At 43.0% G+C, this 19735-nt stretch overlaps 1 protein-coding gene across 1 annotated transcript in view; it reads left to right on the top strand.

The window, feature by feature from the left end:
• Positions 1 to 19735, top strand: part of MAGI2 (membrane associated guanylate kinase, WW and PDZ domain containing 2) — a 1552529-nt gene that overhangs the window by 1389983 nt on the left and 142811 nt on the right. Inside the window, exons 17-18 of the mRNA XM_013004634.2 lie at positions 16896 to 17081; positions 19466 to 19640. Of these exons, the coding sequence (XP_012860088.2) occupies positions 16896 to 17081; positions 19466 to 19640 (361 nt within the window). The remainder of the gene's footprint in view (positions 1 to 16895; positions 17082 to 19465; positions 19641 to 19735) is intronic.

The following is a 19735-nucleotide window of genomic DNA, read 5'->3' as shown; positions in this document are numbered from 1 at the left end:
TCATCTGCTCCTGTGTGCTCTGGTCAGATATATCCTTCTCCCGAAGCTGCAGATTCAGTGCCATCCTTTGAGATAAATTCTTCTCGGGGGAGGGGCAGGCATCCACTTAGTATTTGGGGCTAGGACCAGCCCCCTAGACCTCTCCACTGATTCCCTACTCCGCACCGGCATGTTGTCCTCACACCTTGGAGCACTGGGTTGAAGTTTGGTCCCTCTTTTCCTGTGGAGATATAAACAATACCCTACCCTTGGGTGGGTTAGCGAGGGGAGCCGTATTTTGCAAGGTATTACCCTGAGATCTTTCTGACAGAGCAGGGGAGCTGAGATAGAAGAATATTCTGAGACATCTTCATTCAAGTGTTTTGCACGCTTTCCAGATGAACAGCAAGATGAAAATTAGCTCACATTCCTGGAAGCACTTGACCAAACAAAAATGCAAAAAATGGTGGTCGCTGAGGTAGCCTTTGATATTTGTGTTCCCTGATGCTAAGGAGCTGCATGAAGGCTGATCGGTGTAGCTCTTGGCTCCAATCAAACTGGGCCACCAAGCACCTACCTTTATATACTAGCTGAATTTTGTGAGAACTACATCAGGCAAGCTGTTCCCCAAACATAGTGTCCAGATATAAAACTCGAATATGACGGGCCAGCCCCATCCCTGCCGCTAACGATGCTTAGTGGAGCCGGTAGATGAAGGCTGTCCAGAAGGACAGTCTGCAGTGATGGGAAGGCTCTAGTATGCAACACCCAATTCTATAGCCACTAGACACATCTGACTGTGGAGCATTTGAAATGTGGCTGGTGTGATCAATGAATTAAAATTCTTAACTTATTTAAATTCAGTAGATTTAAATGCGTACTGGTGCCTAGTGGCACACATACCATGTGACCCAGCTCTGGAGCATGGCCGTGCTCGGCTGGTCCTCTTCTTTTCGGTGGTTGCAGCCTTTTTCCCACCCTCGCTTACCCCTTAGGCTGCCACCACAAGTCTGGTAATGTCTTAACCAGATGTTAACTAATGTTAACTCTGCTAACCAATTAGTACCTTATCATTTGGCTGTGCAAAATTCCAAATCACATACAAATATGGCCATTCAGGATCTGCCCCTTCCTCCTTTGACCTCAGGTCTCCCTGTTGTCTGCATGGTATGTTCCCAAATGATGTAGTCCACACAGAAACTCTAGACCACTGCCTTGCAGCACCTACTCCCTGCCGAGCCTGTGAAAGCAGACAGGGTATCAGGGTGGCCTGCCAGAATTTTTCTTCCTGTGGTGTCTTTTATAATTTGGCTAAATTTGACCAATCATCCTGCATTCGCCATAAAATCATGGGGCATTTATCTCTATTTTTAAGTATTACATATTGGACATCAGTTTTCCTTTATTTATAGCTGTTTTTCTTAAAAAACAAAAAACTCATCTCCTGCAGTTTCATTTCCCCCAGTGCAAAGTATATTTTTTATATATACCTACTCCCCAATTTATGACAGTCCTGTTCTGCAAACTCAGCCCTAAGTCTGTGGTGACTTAAATCAAATACTGTATATACGCGTGTATGACCCGAGTTTTCCAGCACATTTAAAAAAATCATTTTATGGGGGGCTCATACAACTCTTATCACAATCCATACCTACATCCATTGTGTCAAGCACAGTTATACATTTGTTGCCATCATCATTCTCAAAATATTTTCTTACTACCTGAGCCCTTGGTACCAGCTCCTCCTTTTTCCCCTCCCTCCGCTTCCTCCCTCATGCACCCATGATAATATGCACAAACACAAGACCAAGCAAAACAAAGCAACAATAAAAAATAAAACAATAACTACAACAACAAAAAGCCAACAACAACAACAAGAAGAAAAGCCTATAAATAGTTCAAGGTCGATTTGTTGACCTTTATGAGTGTTTTCCAGTTGAGTCTGAGGAGGCGCTGCACCCTGGCCCCACAGTCTATTTTTGGATTTCTCTGGGGACTTCATTGCTCTGCTCCCCTTGCTGCTCTGCTGCATGCCCTTAGTGTTTCGCCTCAGTGTGGTGGGGTCAGATCAGGCACAATTCCCGCACTGTGTCTCCAGTGTTGTCCCCATAGTGTTGGCATCAGTGAGGGACAACGTGTCTCATGGTGGGGCTGGCCCTATGGTCCTCTCTGTGCATTGGCTGCTCTGAGCAGAAATGTCCTCGGGGCTTGGTGGGCCAGGATGTGCTCCACTCTTTTTCCCTCTCCCTTCATTTGCTCCTGTGTGTTCTGACCAGACACGTCCCTCTCCCTGATTCAGCACATTTTCTTTGCAGTTTTTTGGTAAAATTAGGTGCCTCAGCTGATATTCTGGTTGGCTTATACTCTAGTATATATGGTACCTCTTTCATTTTAGTTATCATTGTTAGCATCTTTCCTTTTAAGTACAGTATTTTTATAAACCTAAATCTTTGAACATTTGCCAATGCACATCTGAGAATAACAGCAAATTATGCACTGCTGTGTTGTATGTAGTACATATTAATAATGAGAGCATGTTTTTAAAACACACACAGATACTTAAAAGTTCAGTTTGTCATAACTTGAAACTTGACTGTGTTGTAAGTCAGAGGTGTCTTGTGGTCAAATTGAGCCTGTGTAGTCTGAATTTCTATGAGTTTTAACAGATATAGTTATTTTACTACCACCTCAATAAAGACAGCCCTTTACTTGGCCCTGAACACTGACAACCACTGATCTGTGCTCTGTCTTACTGCTTTATATAGTACAATCTGTGAGCACTTGAACTCGGCAACCACATTTTTTTTGTATTGAAGTAAGGTGGACTGCCAACAGAACAAACAAATCTTTCTTGGAAGAAGTACAGCTAGAATACTCCTTAAGAACAAGAATAGACTTCATCTCATGTACTTGGAAGAAGGACATCACGCTTGGTGACGTAGCACAGCAGCCAAGAGGAGGAAGTCTCCCCACGAGATGGATTGACACAGCAGCCCCACAATGGGCTCAACCACACAGGCCGTGGTGAGGATTTCGTAGGACCAGGCATTGTATTGTTCTGTTTCCAGAGTGTCTCTGTGAGTCAGAATTGACTTGATGGTACCCAATGACAACTACAACCCGTGTTTCACCTTTGAAAGAATGCTTCTGCTTTTCTGTCACTCTCTATGAAGAATCTTAGTTCATAAGCACACAGTGAAATTTCCTTTTCTGACATAATGCTGACAGTCTTCCACCTTACATGGGTTCCAGCTTTCTCAGTTTCTACTTATCATAGTGCATTGTATATTTCTCCATGTTGTTTCATGTACCAGTAGTTGATTCTTTTTTATGACATGTAGTGAAGTAGGAAGACTAGTTAATACCACTGCTTTTCAAACGGATTCACTATGCACTAGTGCCCACAACCCATCCCAAACCCACTGCTATAGAGTCCATTTGACTCAAGGTGATCCTGTATAAGGTTTCCAGAGTTATAAACTCTGATGAGTGTGGAGAGCCGCATCTTTCTCCCATGGAGCAGCTGCTAGATTTGAGCCACCAACCTTTTGGTGAGTGGGCCAATGCTTACCCAACTGCACCACCAGGGCTGCCTATTCCCAAGATCTTCATATTGAAGACATTTACCAACTTCTGTGGTCTGAAATGGATCGCACATGCAATCAACATCATTCATAATTACTTGTGGTTGGAATGCAAAAGCTGAAAGATCAATTTTGGAAAATGGGGCCTTGATGTGAGAAACATTGTGGGAGATCACATAATAGAATTTTGCAAGATCAACAACATATTCGTGGAAATGCCGTTTTCAACAACCTAAATAGTGATTTTACACATGGACCTTACCAGTTGAAATACACGGGAGCCAAATTGACTACATCTGTGGAGAGAGATGATGGAGAAGGTCAATGTCAATCAGTTAGAAAGAGGCCAAGCCACCAATTGTTCATATGCAAGTTCAAGATGAAGCTGAAGAAAATGGAAAAAAAAAATCAAGAGACAAAGTACAATTTTGTACATAGCTCACCGTAATTTAGAGAGCATGCAAGAATTTATTTGATGCACAGTAACTAAGCTCAAATGAGTTGTGGTATGACATGAAGGATATCATACACAAAGATAGATGCGGTCATTAAAACACAGGAAAGAGAGAAAAAACGAAAATGAAGTGTCAAAAGAGACTCTGAAACCTGATCTTGAAGATAGATGAGCTAAAATGAATGGAGAAAAAAGTTGAAGTAAGACAGCTGAACAGGAGATTTCAAAGAAAAGTATGTTATTTGGATCCACAATCAACACCCATGGAAGCAGCAGTCAGTAAATCAAATGATGCATTGAGCAACTATTCTGAAAAGCAAATGAACTCTGAAATGTTCAGAAGCAAAGATGTTACTTTGAGGACTAAGGTGCCCTGACCAAAGTCTCTCGGTCTCCTCTTACACATGTGCAAGCCAGACCGTGAACAAGGATGATCAAAGAAAAAGGGATGCCTTTGGATCATGGTATTGGTAAAGAATATTAAATGTATCGTGGCCAGAACTAACAAATCTGTCTTGGAAGAAGTACAGCCAGAGTGCCCTCGGATGGAGAAATGGTGAGACTTGATCTCAAGTACTTTTGATCGGTTCTCATCAGGGACCAGCTCCTGGAGAACATCATGTTGGGTAAAGCGGAGGGCAGGCAAAAAGAGAGAGACCGGCTCTGTGGCTGCAGCATGGGCGCAAACGTAACGGTCGTGAGGGGGACGCGGGGCTGAGCATTGCTTTCTCCTCTCGTGCATCAGCAGGTAACTATGAGTTGGAACCAAGAGGATGAGCCCTAACAGCAAGTACCCCATTGTATGCAATGCCTTCATTTATTAGTCCCCCAGATTAGAGACTTCGGGGTTGTCTTCCGCTTGTGAACATGATGAAATAAGCATTCTCATAGAGGTATTTAGGTAAGTGTGTTTTCCTTGCACTTCGGTAGATGTGTAGGAGTGAGACTGTTGGGTGACATGATATTGATTTCCGAAGTGGCTGTACCCTTGGGAATCCACATGTACTCACGTTTCCATGACCCCACAGCCTTGTCCCCAGCGCTCGTTATTGTTGGGGGTATTTGGGCTACTGTCATAGGTGTGAAGTGGGAGCTTATTTGGGTTCTAATTTGCGTTTCCCTAAAGTTTAATAATGCTGAGCCTATTTTCCTGTGATGTTTCACTCCTTTGCTTTAAATGGTATACTGGGCACTTCACGGTGCACATTCAACATAGTTTGAGGCTCTTCCACCCTTCTTTTTTCATTTTTCCTGCTTTTACAATATTAATCATTGTATGGCTTGGGCGTCAAATAACATTATTACCAATACATATGTTTTCTTAATAAGAGTGAAAACGCATTAAACCCCCTTTAATATATAACAGTGGTTAGAGAAAATACATGCAGACGTCCAAATGCAGTTGGAATGTACGCTGCTTGGATACGAACAGTTTCACGGTTCAAGTAAGGAAACGCTGATAGAATTAATTTGACCACTCAGAGGTCATCCTGCAAGTAGTTTCCAAAGCTTGTAGATGATGACGGTCTTCTAGCTCCTGAACCCTTTGCTTAAGGGCCATTTCATATTTAGTTTTATCCCGTCATACAAAATTGCATTATTTCAAGTTAAAACATGATCCACCCTGTTAGTGGAACTTTGGCTTCCGTGAGAAACTGAAGACCCAATAAATATTCATGTCATCTTCTAGATAACATATTGAAAAGGACAGCTGGCTCGGGAGGGATCATTTGCCTGGGTTAGTATCTGTTTCCATTTACATTATGAAAATATTGCAAGAAGTTATTATCTGCTGGAGGGCTTAAGGGAATACAATGAAAGCTGATATTGCACCTGATTGCTTTTGACATTTACCTATTGTAACAGGGAAAGTGTGTGAAGATAGCCAACTGACTTTCTACCAAACACCATTTCAGAAGCTATAAAAGGAAAAGGAGATGGCAGAGATAGAATACACCGCATCTGTAAAAAGGAGAAACATGACTGGCCAGCAACACCTGCTTGTAGCTATCAGCCATTTCTGCTGGGCCTGCTGAGCAATCCCTGAGAGCCAAGTGCATGCATGGGTGTGAACTCTCGTGTGCTTTGAAAGGCAGCAGAGAGGGGGAGAAGAGGCCCATGTGTGCTTGTATTGAACATGTTTAAGCCAAATATCTGGGGCCGGTTAAATGTCATTTCACAACATCTTCTGATGACTAGCAAAGACGACAGTTGTCCTCCGTGACTTTACCTGTCAGGGTTACAGGGAACAACCCGACTTTTAAAGTTTGGATACATAAACTATTTGGCTTTTTGTTCCTATTGATTCCAGATTTAGCCAGGACACCAAAATATTGATTGCTGCAACTGATTTAAAATTGCAAAAGGTGTTTCTAGTTTCAAATGGGTGGTAGTAAAATGTTAGCAAGCTTATCTCATTCCATTTCATAATCCAATGAGCTGATAATAAGTGAACAAAAAAGGTGGGCATTCATACTTTACAGGCTAGACACTTTAGAGTTCAAAGATAGCACTGCATTCTGTTTATTTTGCCCCCTCAGCACCATGTGAATTTTGAAGTTTTTACACAATTCTGATTCAGATTCTCTGTAGTAATCTAGTATTTTCTATTCATCATTTAGTAACCTCTATATAATAAATAATCAGTTGACTTTTGAATTTTGAAGTTTTTACACAATTCTGGTTCTCTGTAATAATCTAGTATTTTTATTCAACATTTAATAACCTCTATATAATAAATAAATTATCAGTTGACTAATAGAAAATACTGGCTCACTTTAAACCTAGTGGCATGAAAAAACTGACCAATCCCCACCTCTGTTGACATGTACCCATCCAATTACTTGGTGAGAGTTACAAAGACAAGAGCCATAGGTCACTGCCCCAAAATATCATCTATCAAGGAATGCTGGTGGCACAGTGGTCTTGGCACTCTGTTGTTAATCAGAGGGTTAACAGCAACTCCACAGAAACAGACATGATAGTCGGTTTGTATACAAACTTGCAGACTTGGAAATCCTCCATCCTATAGGGTCTCTCAACATCTTTCATTGGAAACTGATCAAACATGCAATAAAGATGCATTTATAATTATTGGTGATTGAAATGCAAAAGTTTGAAACAAAGAGGAAGGAATAGTGGCTGGAAAATAAGGTCTTGTTGGGAGAAATGAAGCTGCCGGTTGTATACTGAATGTTTCAAAACCAATGACTTCTTCATCGCAAATAACCTCTTTTAACAGCACAGCTGTTGACTATGCACACAGACTTGTCAAATGGAATACACAGAAATTAAGTTGACTGCAGCAGAGGGAGGAGGCAATGACATAGGAGATACCAAGCTACACTGAAAGCATGAGCCGAAAACAAGGCTCCAGGAATTGATGGAATTCCAATTGAAATGTGTCAACAAGCTGATGAAGCATTGGCTACACCATTCATCTATTCCAAAAGACTTGAAATGTAGCTACTTAACCAACTGACTGGAAAAGATCCATATTGGTACTCTATCCAGAGAAAGGTGAGCCAACAGAATGCTCAAACTATAGAATAATATCACTGATATCACATGCCAGTAAAATTTCACTGAAGATCACCCTACAATGGTTGCAGCAGTACATCGACAAGGAGCTGCCAGAGGTTCAGGCCAGATTCAGATGAGGATGTGGAAAAAGGGATGTCATTGCTGATGTCAGATGCAACGTGGTTGAAAGTAGAGAAAACCAGAAAGATGCTTCCCTGTGCTTTATTGGCAATGCCAAGGTATTCGACTATGTGGATCATAACAAACAATGGACAGTCTTGAGAAGAATGGGAATTCCAAGACACTTAATTGTGTTCATGTGGAACCTGTGTATGGATCAAGGAGCAAGGGAAGATCAATTATTGCAGCCTTCAGGGTGGATTATGAATTACTGTTTTTAAAAAAAATCCTTGAAATTGATAACATCATGATAAATGGACGAAAGGTTGAAGTTTTCTAGGATTTTGTCTTGCTTGGATCCACTATCAATGTTTATGGAAGCAGTGGTCAAGAGATCAAAAGACGTATTGCATTAGGTAAGTCTGCCGCACAAGACCTCTTTAGAGTATTGAAAAACAAGGATGTTACTTTGAGGACTAAGATGTGCCTGACCCAAGCCATGATATTTTCTATTGCCTCATAAGTATGTGGAAGTTGGACATTGAATAAAGAAGTCCAAAGAAGAACTGATGCTTTTGAACTATTGTGCTGGAGAAAAATATTGAAAGTACCATGGACTGCCAAAGAGTAAACATACAAGTGACTATCCACCACCACCACCCCTGCCAAAAAAAAAACAGATTTTTTTCAAAACTATGTATTTACTTTTTTTTTTTACAAAACAACCTTAGTACCTCAAAGTACTCTCCATTACACTTAATACATTAGTCAAATCTCCGATTCCTTTCTTAAAAATATCTTTCAAACGCATCTGTTTGGATGATTGCCAGCACCTCCCTCGCTTTTTTTCTTCACCTCTTGTATGGCATCAAATCGTTATCCTTTCACATCGTTCTTCGTTCACAGAAACAAAAAGAAGTCACCCAGAATGAGGTCAGGTGAGTAAGGTGTGTGGGGCAAGACAGACATGCTGTTTTTTTGCCAAAAACTGGCACACGGAGATGGCTGCATAAGCAGGTGCAATGCCGTGGTAATAAAACCAGTCCCCCATCTGCCACAAATCAGGGCTGTTTTGTCACGCACTATTTTTGTCACAATCTTTTCAGAACCTCTAAATAAGAAGCTTGATTAAGAGTCTGACCTGGTGGAATGAACTTCGCACAACAAGTTGACATGTTGAGAAGTTAATGGATGTCCAGATGAGGTTTGTCATCAATCAACATTTCACCTTTTTTGAAACAAGGAAACCACTCATGCACTTGAGTTTTTCCCATAATGCGGTCCTTGTGAGCTGTGTTCAACATCGCAACAGTTTCTGTGGCATTTTTTCAAAGTAGGAAGCAAAATTTCACAGCTGCATGCTGTTCTCTTAAATCAGCCATCACAGAAAAATGAGGTTTGAGTGAAACTGCTTTTATAAAAAGAATTCACTGTGACCAGAAAGAACCTTCCCGGGTGATGCCACTGGATACACTGACTCAGAGCACGCCACCCCGTGCAACTCCTGGTTTTCTTGGGTATCCCCTCTTATCGGTGCTGGAAAAGGTGTGGCCAGAATGCTCCTTAGAGGCAGGGATGGCAAGACTTCCTCTTACATACTCTGCAGGTATTGTCAGGTTCAATCAACCCCTGGAGAAGGACATCCTGTTTGGTGACATAGAAGGACAGCTAAGGAGATGAAGGGCCTCAAGGAGATGGATGGACACTGTGGCTTCAGCAATGGAACAGTCAGAACTGTGAGGATGGCGCAGAACCAGTGTTTCGTCCTGCTGTGCATAAGGCCGCTATGGGTCGGAACCTATTCAGTAGCCTCTAACAACAACAACCAATCTCCCTTATACCTCCCATTTCAGATATTAGAAACAATGAGTGATTACAGAAATATATTAGAGATACATCTTTCTAGACAGACTACCTAAAGTGCAGGGCTCATTGCAAAGTGGAAAAATGGGCCCTTGTTCCCAATTACTAACAAGGTGATGATGCAGGCGCTACCCAGCCTTCCTGAACACAGGGCCCTGTGTTGCACGGCTGCACAGTCTTGAAGCCCTGTGTCTATGGGAGGCCATCAAATCTTCCAAAAGCAATAAGACCACTTTAACCCATCCTCTTGTTCTCAAATAGATCTTCCCCTACATCAAATAGATGTATCAGTAATTACAACTCCTAATGAGGTCACATTTCTTTCAATTACCCGTTCAATCTCAGCACTCAGCTATGCGATTTTTTAAATGGGAGCCCAATAAAAACAGAAACAGCAAGCTATAGCTGACAAGTGTTTCTCTCTCCCCAGCCATATAGTTAATACTTTCTAAATGGTGCTGTCTGCCCTTAGAAGCATGAGTTCAGATGGGCTCCCAAGTTGCCGGTGATGGGCCCCCTTCTCCTCCTCCTGTCTGACCATCTGCTTGTTATCAACTGGAGGGTGACTAAGCTGTTCACCCACAAGAGAATGACTCGTGGGTGCTGGGGGAGTGCACTTTGTGAAGCTGCAGTCCTTAAAACACCAGCTGCTCAGTTTGGGGTCTTGCAGCTCACTTGGCTATGAATTTCAGAGAAGACTTTTTTTTTTTTCATTTTTGGAACGCTAACTTTCACAGACTCCTGGAGGAAAACAAGGCATACAGTCTGCCTTTTCATTTTACCACACTTTTTTTGAATTCGAAACACCTTTTTCCTTTTCATCTTTCCACCCTCACATGACCAAGAAAAGCTCGTTCAACTGACATTCTGCCTCATTCCAAAGGACAGTCTTTAGCTGAATGGGTGTGGAGCGTCTAGGAAGGGGATATGGGAAAATCAGAAGAGTAATACAAGACTCGGGTTTCCAAAGAGAGAAAAGCAGGTTCGCAATCTTCACTGTGAATTTAAAAATAAATTTCTTACGACAACCTCCCATCATTTCCACATGTTTTGTCTCCATCCATAGGAGCTGAGCTGAAGGCACCCTATCAGAGGTCTCAGGGAAGTAGCCCAGGCTCCAACACCACGCTGCCCCACCCCCTTCAGAACAGCTCTCCTGGCTTCCTTCTCAAAGTGCTACAGCCCTCTTTCCTCGCCTTGGGTTTTGCTCTTAGGGAGTTGCCCCTGAGCCTACTTATAATTATGTTCCCTTCTCTTTGAAAGACTTTTCCTTTTCCTCAGCAATCACGGAATCCACATCCAGAAGCAGTTTGTCTTTTTCTCTCCTCTTGTTGTGTGTTTTCTTTACCATAAACCAAATTAACTCACTGCCGTTGGGGCAATGCTGACTCATAGTGATGCTATAGAACTGCCCCTGTGAGTTCCCAAGACGGTAACTCTACAGGGGTAGAAAGCCCCATCTTTCTCCCACAGAGCAATTGGTGATTTCAAACCACTGACCTTGCTGTTAGAAGCCCAATGCATAACCACTACACCACCAGGGCTCCTTTCTTCACCATAGATTTGTCACTTTGGTCTTAAGGGTACTTTAAAGATCTCTGATATCCTCAACTCGATTGTGAGTTTCTTGAGGGCAGGTGCCAAGCTGGGTCATTGTTGTCTCCCCCACTAGGCCAAGCCTAAGGTCTACTACAAAGAAAACACTATGCAGACATGTGTTGACTGCTGTAGCCATTGATTTTCTTGCCCCAACCGAGTAAATTTCACTGGTTATTGAAAAAAAAGACAATTTTGTGTCATCCCATTCAAGCCACAAATTTGAGCTTCAAGGAAATACATATAAAGCCAAGAAATGTGCTCCCCACATGCACACCAAAAGAAGATGAAACCTAATCACCCCTTCAGTTCCAAAAATTTCAGAAGTATCCATTACCAAAAACGTCAGAAAGAATCCACCTCAGAGCACGGAAACTCCTCCAGATGGCCACCCCCATCTTCTTGATGGGTACTGGCTGGCCCATGGTAGAACTCAGCACAAACTCATAGCTGAGTCTGGGCACACTGCCCTGTGGGCCACGCAGCCACCCAACAGCAAGGAGAGATGAGCATTGCTTCTCGTCCCAGTGTGCAAGACCTAGAGAATCCAGGCTTCTAGGACTAATTGCAAGAGCATCCAGTCCAACAGATTGCCTCAGAATACTCTTGTTAAGATAGAGTTGTATATGAAGCAGTGCTAAAAGAGTTGATTTACAAAAACCAAACTCCCTGCCATCCAGCCCGTTCTGACTCAGTGACCCCTTGGGACAGAGGAGAGCTTCCTCTGTGGGTTTCTGAGACTAAATCTTTACAGGAGCAGAAAGCCTGTACCCCCCTCCAGGGGAAGGGCTCCTCTGTGTCCGTCAGGAGGTAGGTCCTTGTTTCTTCTGAGCTTCTGCTTCTGGGTGCTCTCCGGATCTTGGTGTCTATATTACCCCATCTCTCCTCTGCTGGTTTATTAAAAATAATGTCATTTATATCTCAAAAGAAATGGACTCAAGACAAACCCTATACTAATCCTGTATCATTACCATAGCAAAGATAAATCACTCCCAAGTGGAATTATAAACACCAGCATAAGGTTAGGATTGACAGCACGTATTTTGAAGGGAGGCAATCCAATCCATTGTCATTTCTTTTCCATAACTAATGTGAGTTGTAACTAAAGAGAAATCTCAAGCTCGTGACACGTCATCCCCTTCCCCAAGGCCAGTGCATCCAACGCCGCATGCCATATTACAACGTTCCCAAATATCAGTGTCTCGTAAGCACACCGTGTCAAGAAGACTGTTCCAAAGGCCTGATTTATGCTGCTGCCTGACAGATGATGTCTGCAAGGCATGCCGTTTCAATGGACTGCGCTCCAGCAGTTACCTTAGTCATCCATTCCCATGGAATTAATGAGCACCATTCATCCCCATAATAGAAACCAAGGTCAGGGCCTCTTCCTTGCTCTGTAATTCCATTAGCATTGCACAGGAAGCACCGTAGACCTTCTCACTGAGCAAATGGCCCTGCCTCTTTTTTTTAGCTAGAGATCCTCTTCCAGCACACCCCTTGTCAATGGTGTGCTGTGCATCAACAGTCAGCATACTTATATATGTAGGGAAAATACAGGAAGAGAAAAAGTGAGTCTGCCTTCAGCTGCCAAGAATTTCAAGTACTGTTTTTATTCAGGTACATACATGAAATTTACTTTCTTAAATTTATTAAAGCAAGCTCATTGTAATGAAACCATGCCAGGTACTTTCAATTACTGAACATACATTTTTAAATCATGTGCTCATCTTAGTGTATGTTAGCCACTCCATTATCCTGTGTGGCTCCCATCGAAATTTTTTTTTTCAGTTTTCCTTCTATTATTTCTGTTGTTCTTCTAAATACCCTAATAAAATTCAAATGACCTTGAAACGAAGAGATATCGGCATAAACAAGCAACAATTTAGATGATAATATTATAGAGCGTTCTGTTTACATGGAAGCTTTCATCTTGAAATCTCAAGTAGTAAATGATGATTTTTGAAACTAAGTCTCACCCGTCATTCCCTCCGTCCTCTACTTCACTGCTCACAGCCTCCCAGGGATCAAAAAGCGGGGGTGCAGCTACACTGGCAGAGGCATGAGTGTGTGCTGTGTTGTTTGTTTGTTTGTTTGCTCTTCATTAAAATAAACAGGATTATTACACTTGCACAGCTACCTCAGCCTGTTGGTGTAGGATTTAAAATAGGTGCCTTGCTCAGAACCTGGAAATTCATCACCACTAGCTTATTGTTTTTATTATTTGGGGCATAGAAGATTGCATGTGCATGTGTATGTGTGCGTAGCTGTGCGAGAAAGAATTCTATATGTTGAAATATTTGGGAATTTAGGCCCAGTACATTCTAAATAGTCCACAATAAAGGAAGGGAGCAAAAACATGAATCATTCAAAACTTTAAACCATCCCAAAACCATTTACAGTGTTTTAAAATATATTTTAAATTTTCATTTCAAATGCAAGTGTTTCTAATGCCCAAAGAAATTGCTTCCAATAAAGAGGTGACACTATAAAGTGAAGTCCTGACTAAAAGGGATCTGAGAACCTGTCCAATTTTTCTCTCCTCCCTCTTCCTCTCCTCTTAAGTCTTCACCTATCAGTAGACCGCTGCCACAAGCAACTCACTTCAAGCAAAGTTCCTGACTTCCACCCAGCCCTGGAGCAGGGCCACGGAGAAGTGTTTCTACCTCTTGCTTCGAGGCAGGCTGCACTCACTGCATAAAAGCGCGGGTGCCCACAACACAAGTGATGTCTTAAAGAGAAGAGACGGTAACGCCAAGAGAAGCCGTGTGCGGTGGTTAAGGGCAAAGGCTATGGAATGTGACGCTCTGGGTCTCTCAGCACTTCTTGACCCATGTGACCTTGGGCAAATAACTAATTTCTTGATGTCTCAGTTTCCTCAACTTTAAGCTTGCAACGAGATCAGCTACCTCAAGTGGTTTGTTAAAGATCATGTTGTTGTTGTTGTTGTTGTTGTTGCTGGTGCTGACAACTCGTGCCAACTCAGAGTGGCTCTGGGCCCCGAGCCAAACACATCCATCCTCACGATTGGTGTTTGAGCCTGTCAGTGGTTGCAGCCACTGTGTGAGACCCTCTCTTTGAGGGTCTTCACGGCCCTTCTAAGCCTGCTGTCCTTTTCCAGGGACCTGTCTCTCCTAATAGCATGGCCGAAGCAAGCAAGACGAAGGCTCGCCATCCTCACTCACAGGGAGCATTCTGGCTGTCCTTTCAAAGCCGTTTTCTGGTGTGTGCTCCTCGCGCTGTCCGTGGTACCTTCAAAAATTAGGTTATATGGCCAGTAACGTAGAAAGAAGTATCTACCTGGGGCTTGGAAACGTTCATGCAAAAATGAAATTGAAAGATAGTAGGATTTTTTCACTAACTTTTGAAGCATCTTCATATGTGTGTGTTTGTATGCATTTACATAGACATATACCACTTGGTGCAGTAATGGGCTCATGAAAGTATTCAATAAGACATAGAAAAGAACATATTTGTTGATAGTTTTCAATTGATATGCAAGGAGTGTGTGTGTGTGTGTGTGTGTGTGTGTGTGTCTCAGTGTGGATAATTAAGAGATCTTTATTCCGCTTTCCCTTTGTATCATGATCTTTTGCTCATAAGTTGGCATTTTCTCCGGAGACCTGCAGTAGCTCTTTTGTGAAAGTAGAGACAAACAAACAGATTTCTTGGCCTCACCGAGTGTTCATCTAATCCCCTAAACACATATCTCTGCTCAATGAAACTGTTTTTCTGTACTGATTCTTGGGGGCTAGTGTTCTTAACTTCCTGTAGCATGCAAAATGCTCTTTCCCTTTTAGCAATATATCAGGTTTTGTCACATGCACAAGTAACTCCAACAGGTGCTCGATATACCTATCTGTAGACACACACACACACACAGTGATATCATAAATATTCAAAAGATAATCGTAGCAAAATGCTGGCTGATGCTCGGATTTCACTTGTGAGTGTCAAGCGTTGGTCTGGTCACTTCCCATCTGGTAACTCATTTAATTCTCATGACCACCCTGTAAGAGCAAAGATATCATTGTCACAATTTTCCTGTAGATGGGAATTCCAGGAAGTTAGGTAGTTGTCCAGATGCCACAGAGTAAGTCACACAGGGCCAGTGACTGAATGACTTAGAACTTTCATAAAGAAAAGAGACAGAAGCAGCAACAAAATCGTACCCTGATTATGGTTGATACCTGTGTCTTTTTTAAAATCAACAAATGTATGAGTTCTTATTATAGTCCTCTTTAGAAAACATATTGGCCTGAGACCCAAAGATAATCATTAGGCTGCTCTAAGCAAGGTGTTCTTATTTCACTACAGCCATTCGGGTTTGTGGTAAATAAAATTGTGTCTGAACTTCCAGTAGGAGAAGTTTCCTTCAAGGACACAAGTTTAGCCAGTAGTCTTAGATATATCCATGAGCTTTCACAATTGAATGAACAAGGTACCAGTTCATTAACTCACCGCCCTTCTGCAGCATAGTTATTAGCTGATGTTCTGCTTTTACCTTTAACACATACACAAGATAGAGAGGTCAAGGAACAGACACCTTGGGACTATAACAAACGGCAGTTTGTGCCTGCCTCTCGATGCAGATGTCTGTCTTCTCATGGGAACACCAGAAAAGAGCCATTGGCATGTGATTTCCTGGACAGGGCTTACTGCTGTGAGGGAGAAAAGAAACGGAACAGGTTTCTGGATCGTGAGCTCCTGGAGGTCAGGGAGCTCGTCTACTACTGGCGTCTGGCCCCCAAATAGTTATCTATGTAGGCAATCGAAATTTACATTGAGCAAGAGTCAATGTGCTAGACAAATCTATGCTTCTATGTGCCTTCCCATATATATAAATAAGGATAACTTATAAAATACCTGTCTGTTGTTTTAAAAATATATATGTAACATGTCATCACTTCTAATATACATTGTTTCAAAATTTTAACATGTCTAAATTGGACTACATCTTATAACTAGTGAAGTATCAATATTTAATCCACAGAGGTATTTTATCTCTTTCTAATGGTACTTAAAGATCTACATTATTACCAATGGTGTCTTAGGTTTAATGAAATACACTATATATCAGATATTAGCAATATGTCAGCAAATTTTAGTAGATTAAATGAGAATAAAGAAGTAAGATTTTAAAACCACATCATCCTTCAAAGTTCCGTAAGTGTGTGGGAAGTTCCAATCTTAATCTATGTTTTCCTTTCCTGTTTTCTCCTCAGTAGAGTAGAGAACGGCACACATCACGTTCCGGCACTTGTTATGTAGACGTTTTAACTGTCTGTCATAGTCTCCAGAGTCTGAGCTCTTTGGTTCAGAACTTGAGATCTTTGCTCTATGTCCGTGGTTCTCAGATCGTCATGTTTTGCAATCTCCTGAGAAGCTGCTCAAATATCTGGAAACACGGTCTCCTACCTGGACATTCCGATCCAGCCTGTCAGGGGCAAGGCCCAGAAAGCCGTGTGGTTCCTCATAGGGGTGATTTTGATGCAGCCCAAAGTTTGAGAGTCTGTTTGTCTGAAATAAGCGTATTATGGCAAAAGACTTCAATTTCAAACGTCTAGTCTCAACAGTCTACACAGGGCCACGCTGGAGAGCGACTATGATTTTAAAATAACAAATCTTACTGAAGAGAGAAGGGATTCGGACAGGACGTCATTTCCTTTGCGGGCTGGGACTCAAACTACAACCATGACTAATGTGAATAAGGAACTCAATAAGCATAGAACATTTATTGGTAACATCCCCTGATACCTATTTCTGTCGGGGTTTTTCAGCTGTACCCCATAAAATCGGACGCATCATTGATGGCAGTCCTGCCGACCGCTGTGCCAGACTAAAGGTGGGAGACCGGATCTTAGCGGTGAACGGCCAGTCTATCGTCAGCATGCCTCATGCAGACATCGTGAAGCTCATCAAGGACGCAGGCCTTAGCGTCACCCTTCGCATCATTCCTCAGGAGGGTGAGTGCCTGAGCCAGCCTTGATCTGAGGGGTCGGCATACGCACCCAGCCAAACGCACCCACACGCCCATCAGGGTGTGCTCAGCCTGCCTGCTAGGGTCCTGCTTTCCACCTCGCTGCCATTGGCCGTGGGTCTGTACTGCCAGGGTTTATTATTACCTTGTCTATCGTGAAAACGTCATTCTCTGTTGAAGCCCATATCCAGGTGATTCAGTACTAATTTCTTTCTGAGATCAAACAGTGTGACAACAACAGGCTAAATATTGTGACGCCCCAGACACTGAGTTATTCCATCATCCTCGGTGGTCTCTATATTAAGCCAAAAGCTACTCAACAGATATGATCGTGTTGCAAATGGTGGTGGGGGTGGGGGAGAGCCAACTTATTCATGTTAACAGTTAAGCTCTAGAGGATTCTTCAAAGTCAGGTTGATTCTGGAAAAGCTTGAGGAAGTTTTGTGATATAAGAGAGCTCATCTAGAAAACGTTGCATCTGACAAGAATTTAAAATCCACACTTAGCCTTTGGTGTTCCTCTGTGCAAGGACTCCCCCCTGAGGTTTGAAGGTTGGTGAACATCACAACTCAGTCTTCCTTCCTGTAAGGAGTTACAGAATCCCGAGTTCCAGCTCCCCGAAAATTCACCACTGCCGCTTATTGCTGCCGACGCACACACAGGGAGGTTGAAGAATCCAGTCCCTAGAGCCCCCTGGTCAGGTGGACAAAGGGCTGGGTTCCCGTCACTTGATGCCCTCTGTTCCATTCAGTGCCCTGGTTCCATCTGAGGACTGCCTGGCATGCAGCCACCAGACTTCAGGTATAAAAGAGTAGGTCTCCACCAGCGGAGCCTTGGTGGCTTGGTGGTTTAAGTGCTCACCTGAGAGCTCACTTAAAAGATCCACATTTCAAACCCACCCCAGAGAAGACTTGAGGATTTTCTCCCACAAAGATTTCCATCTAGAAACCCCTGTAGGGCAGCCCTGCTCTCTCCTACAAGGCTTGCTACGAGTAAGATCGAACATGATGGTTCACAACAAAATATCACCGGGGGGCATTTGGTGATGTCCGGAGACATTTTTCGGGTATCACATCTCTGGAAGGGTGCCACTGGCATCTGGTGGGGTGGGGGTCAGAGCTGCTGCAGGATAACTCCCCACAAGGGAAAAAAAAAATGCCCTGCACGAAATATCAGTAGTGACCAGCTGGAGAAACCCTGATACAATGGGAGGGAAATGGACTTGTGAGAAAGGTGAGGGGGAGAGGGGTTTAAACAGAAATATTACTTGAGTTCATCTCTTATCTCCCAAAATGAAGGAGAGGGAAAAAGAAAAGAACCATTTTTTGAAAAGACCTGTGATCAGCAGGTACCAAGGTGTATAAACATTCGATGGAGATTTACACTACACAAAATTCGCTCACTAAAAAAATGAACTCACCCAGTGAGTCCATTTTCAGTCAACTAATAGGGGAGCAAAACACCAATGAGGTATGGATACCATAGAATAAGCAGCCACTTGAGATCAATAGGGCAGCATTCACCCCAGGAGAAAGTTCAGAAGGGTTAGGGAACAAGGGGAAACACTCAAGAAACACAGCGAGCAAGTAAGAGACGCGTGATGTTCCTTGTGGGAATTGCCGTCGATGAGATGACACCAAATATATCTGAATTGTTGAATGGAAAATTGATCTGGTCTGTAAACCTTGACCCAATTAGCAATGAAAAGTTGCTTGTGTTTTTAAAGCCAACATGCTCCTCGGTGACCCCAGTTGCAATGCGTTGCCTCAACAGTTGTTCCCACCTGTGCAGATGGTTTCAGTTGAAAATTTGATGCTGTGACAAGAACAATCTAGAAGCCGTTTTAGCCAAGGACAACTTAGAGAACTCCCTGTGTTCTTTCTAGAGAGTCGTGACGTAGAGGGGGTATGAGGCTTTAAGGCAAATAAGGGGATGGGGGTGGGGGGACCTCCAGAAGGATGTATTTCACGTGGTCCCTTCTCAGACTTGGAAAGCAGGGGAGATTTCTCGTGACAACCAAAACAGAGACCAGGACATTTCTTCTCAGCAGGTAGAGCTGGCAGAAGACTCTTTCAGAGCTTAGTTGTGATTTTTTTTTTAATCGTTTTAACGGGCTTTTTAAAAAAACTGCAATCTTTTCTTGTAACCAAATAGCAGATTCTCTTCCTCACGTTCTTTGCCTATAATTAGGATTGAAGTAAGAATGCTAATTTTGGACGTGGGATTGAAACGTGGTAAGTTTAACTTGCTGTCGTCAAACTGAATCAAACCTGAAGTCATCGACACCTTGGGTCCCTGAGAAGGCAGACTTGCCACCTCTTGCCTTCTCTCCACTGCCAACCTGACCCTAATTGTGGTTCCCCATCACAGAGCTCAACAGCCCCGCGTCGGCGCCCAGCTCCGAGAAGCAGAGCCCCATGGCCCAGCAGCACAGCCCGCTGGCCCAGCAGAGTCCCCTGGCCCAGCCCAGCCCAGCCACGCCCAATAGCCCGGTCGCCCAGCCAGCTCCTCCTCAGCCGCTTCAGCTGCAAGGACATGAAAATAGGTAATATTTCCTCTAGATTTCCTCATTCTGAGGGGTAGGAGAGGCAGGGATAGAGAGAGTTGAGGTACAGGAACGGTCACAGTGGACATGTCCAT

This window comes from Echinops telfairi, unplaced genomic scaffold (assembly GCF_000313985.2).
Source record: "Echinops telfairi isolate 266 unplaced genomic scaffold, ASM31398v2 ScPeMD7_23;HRSCAF=83, whole genome shotgun sequence".
NCBI lineage: Eukaryota > Metazoa > Chordata > Mammalia > Afrosoricida > Tenrecidae > Echinops > Echinops telfairi.
The sequence above is the reverse complement of the archived record's forward strand: the minus strand, read 5'-3'. Positions and strand labels throughout refer to the sequence as shown.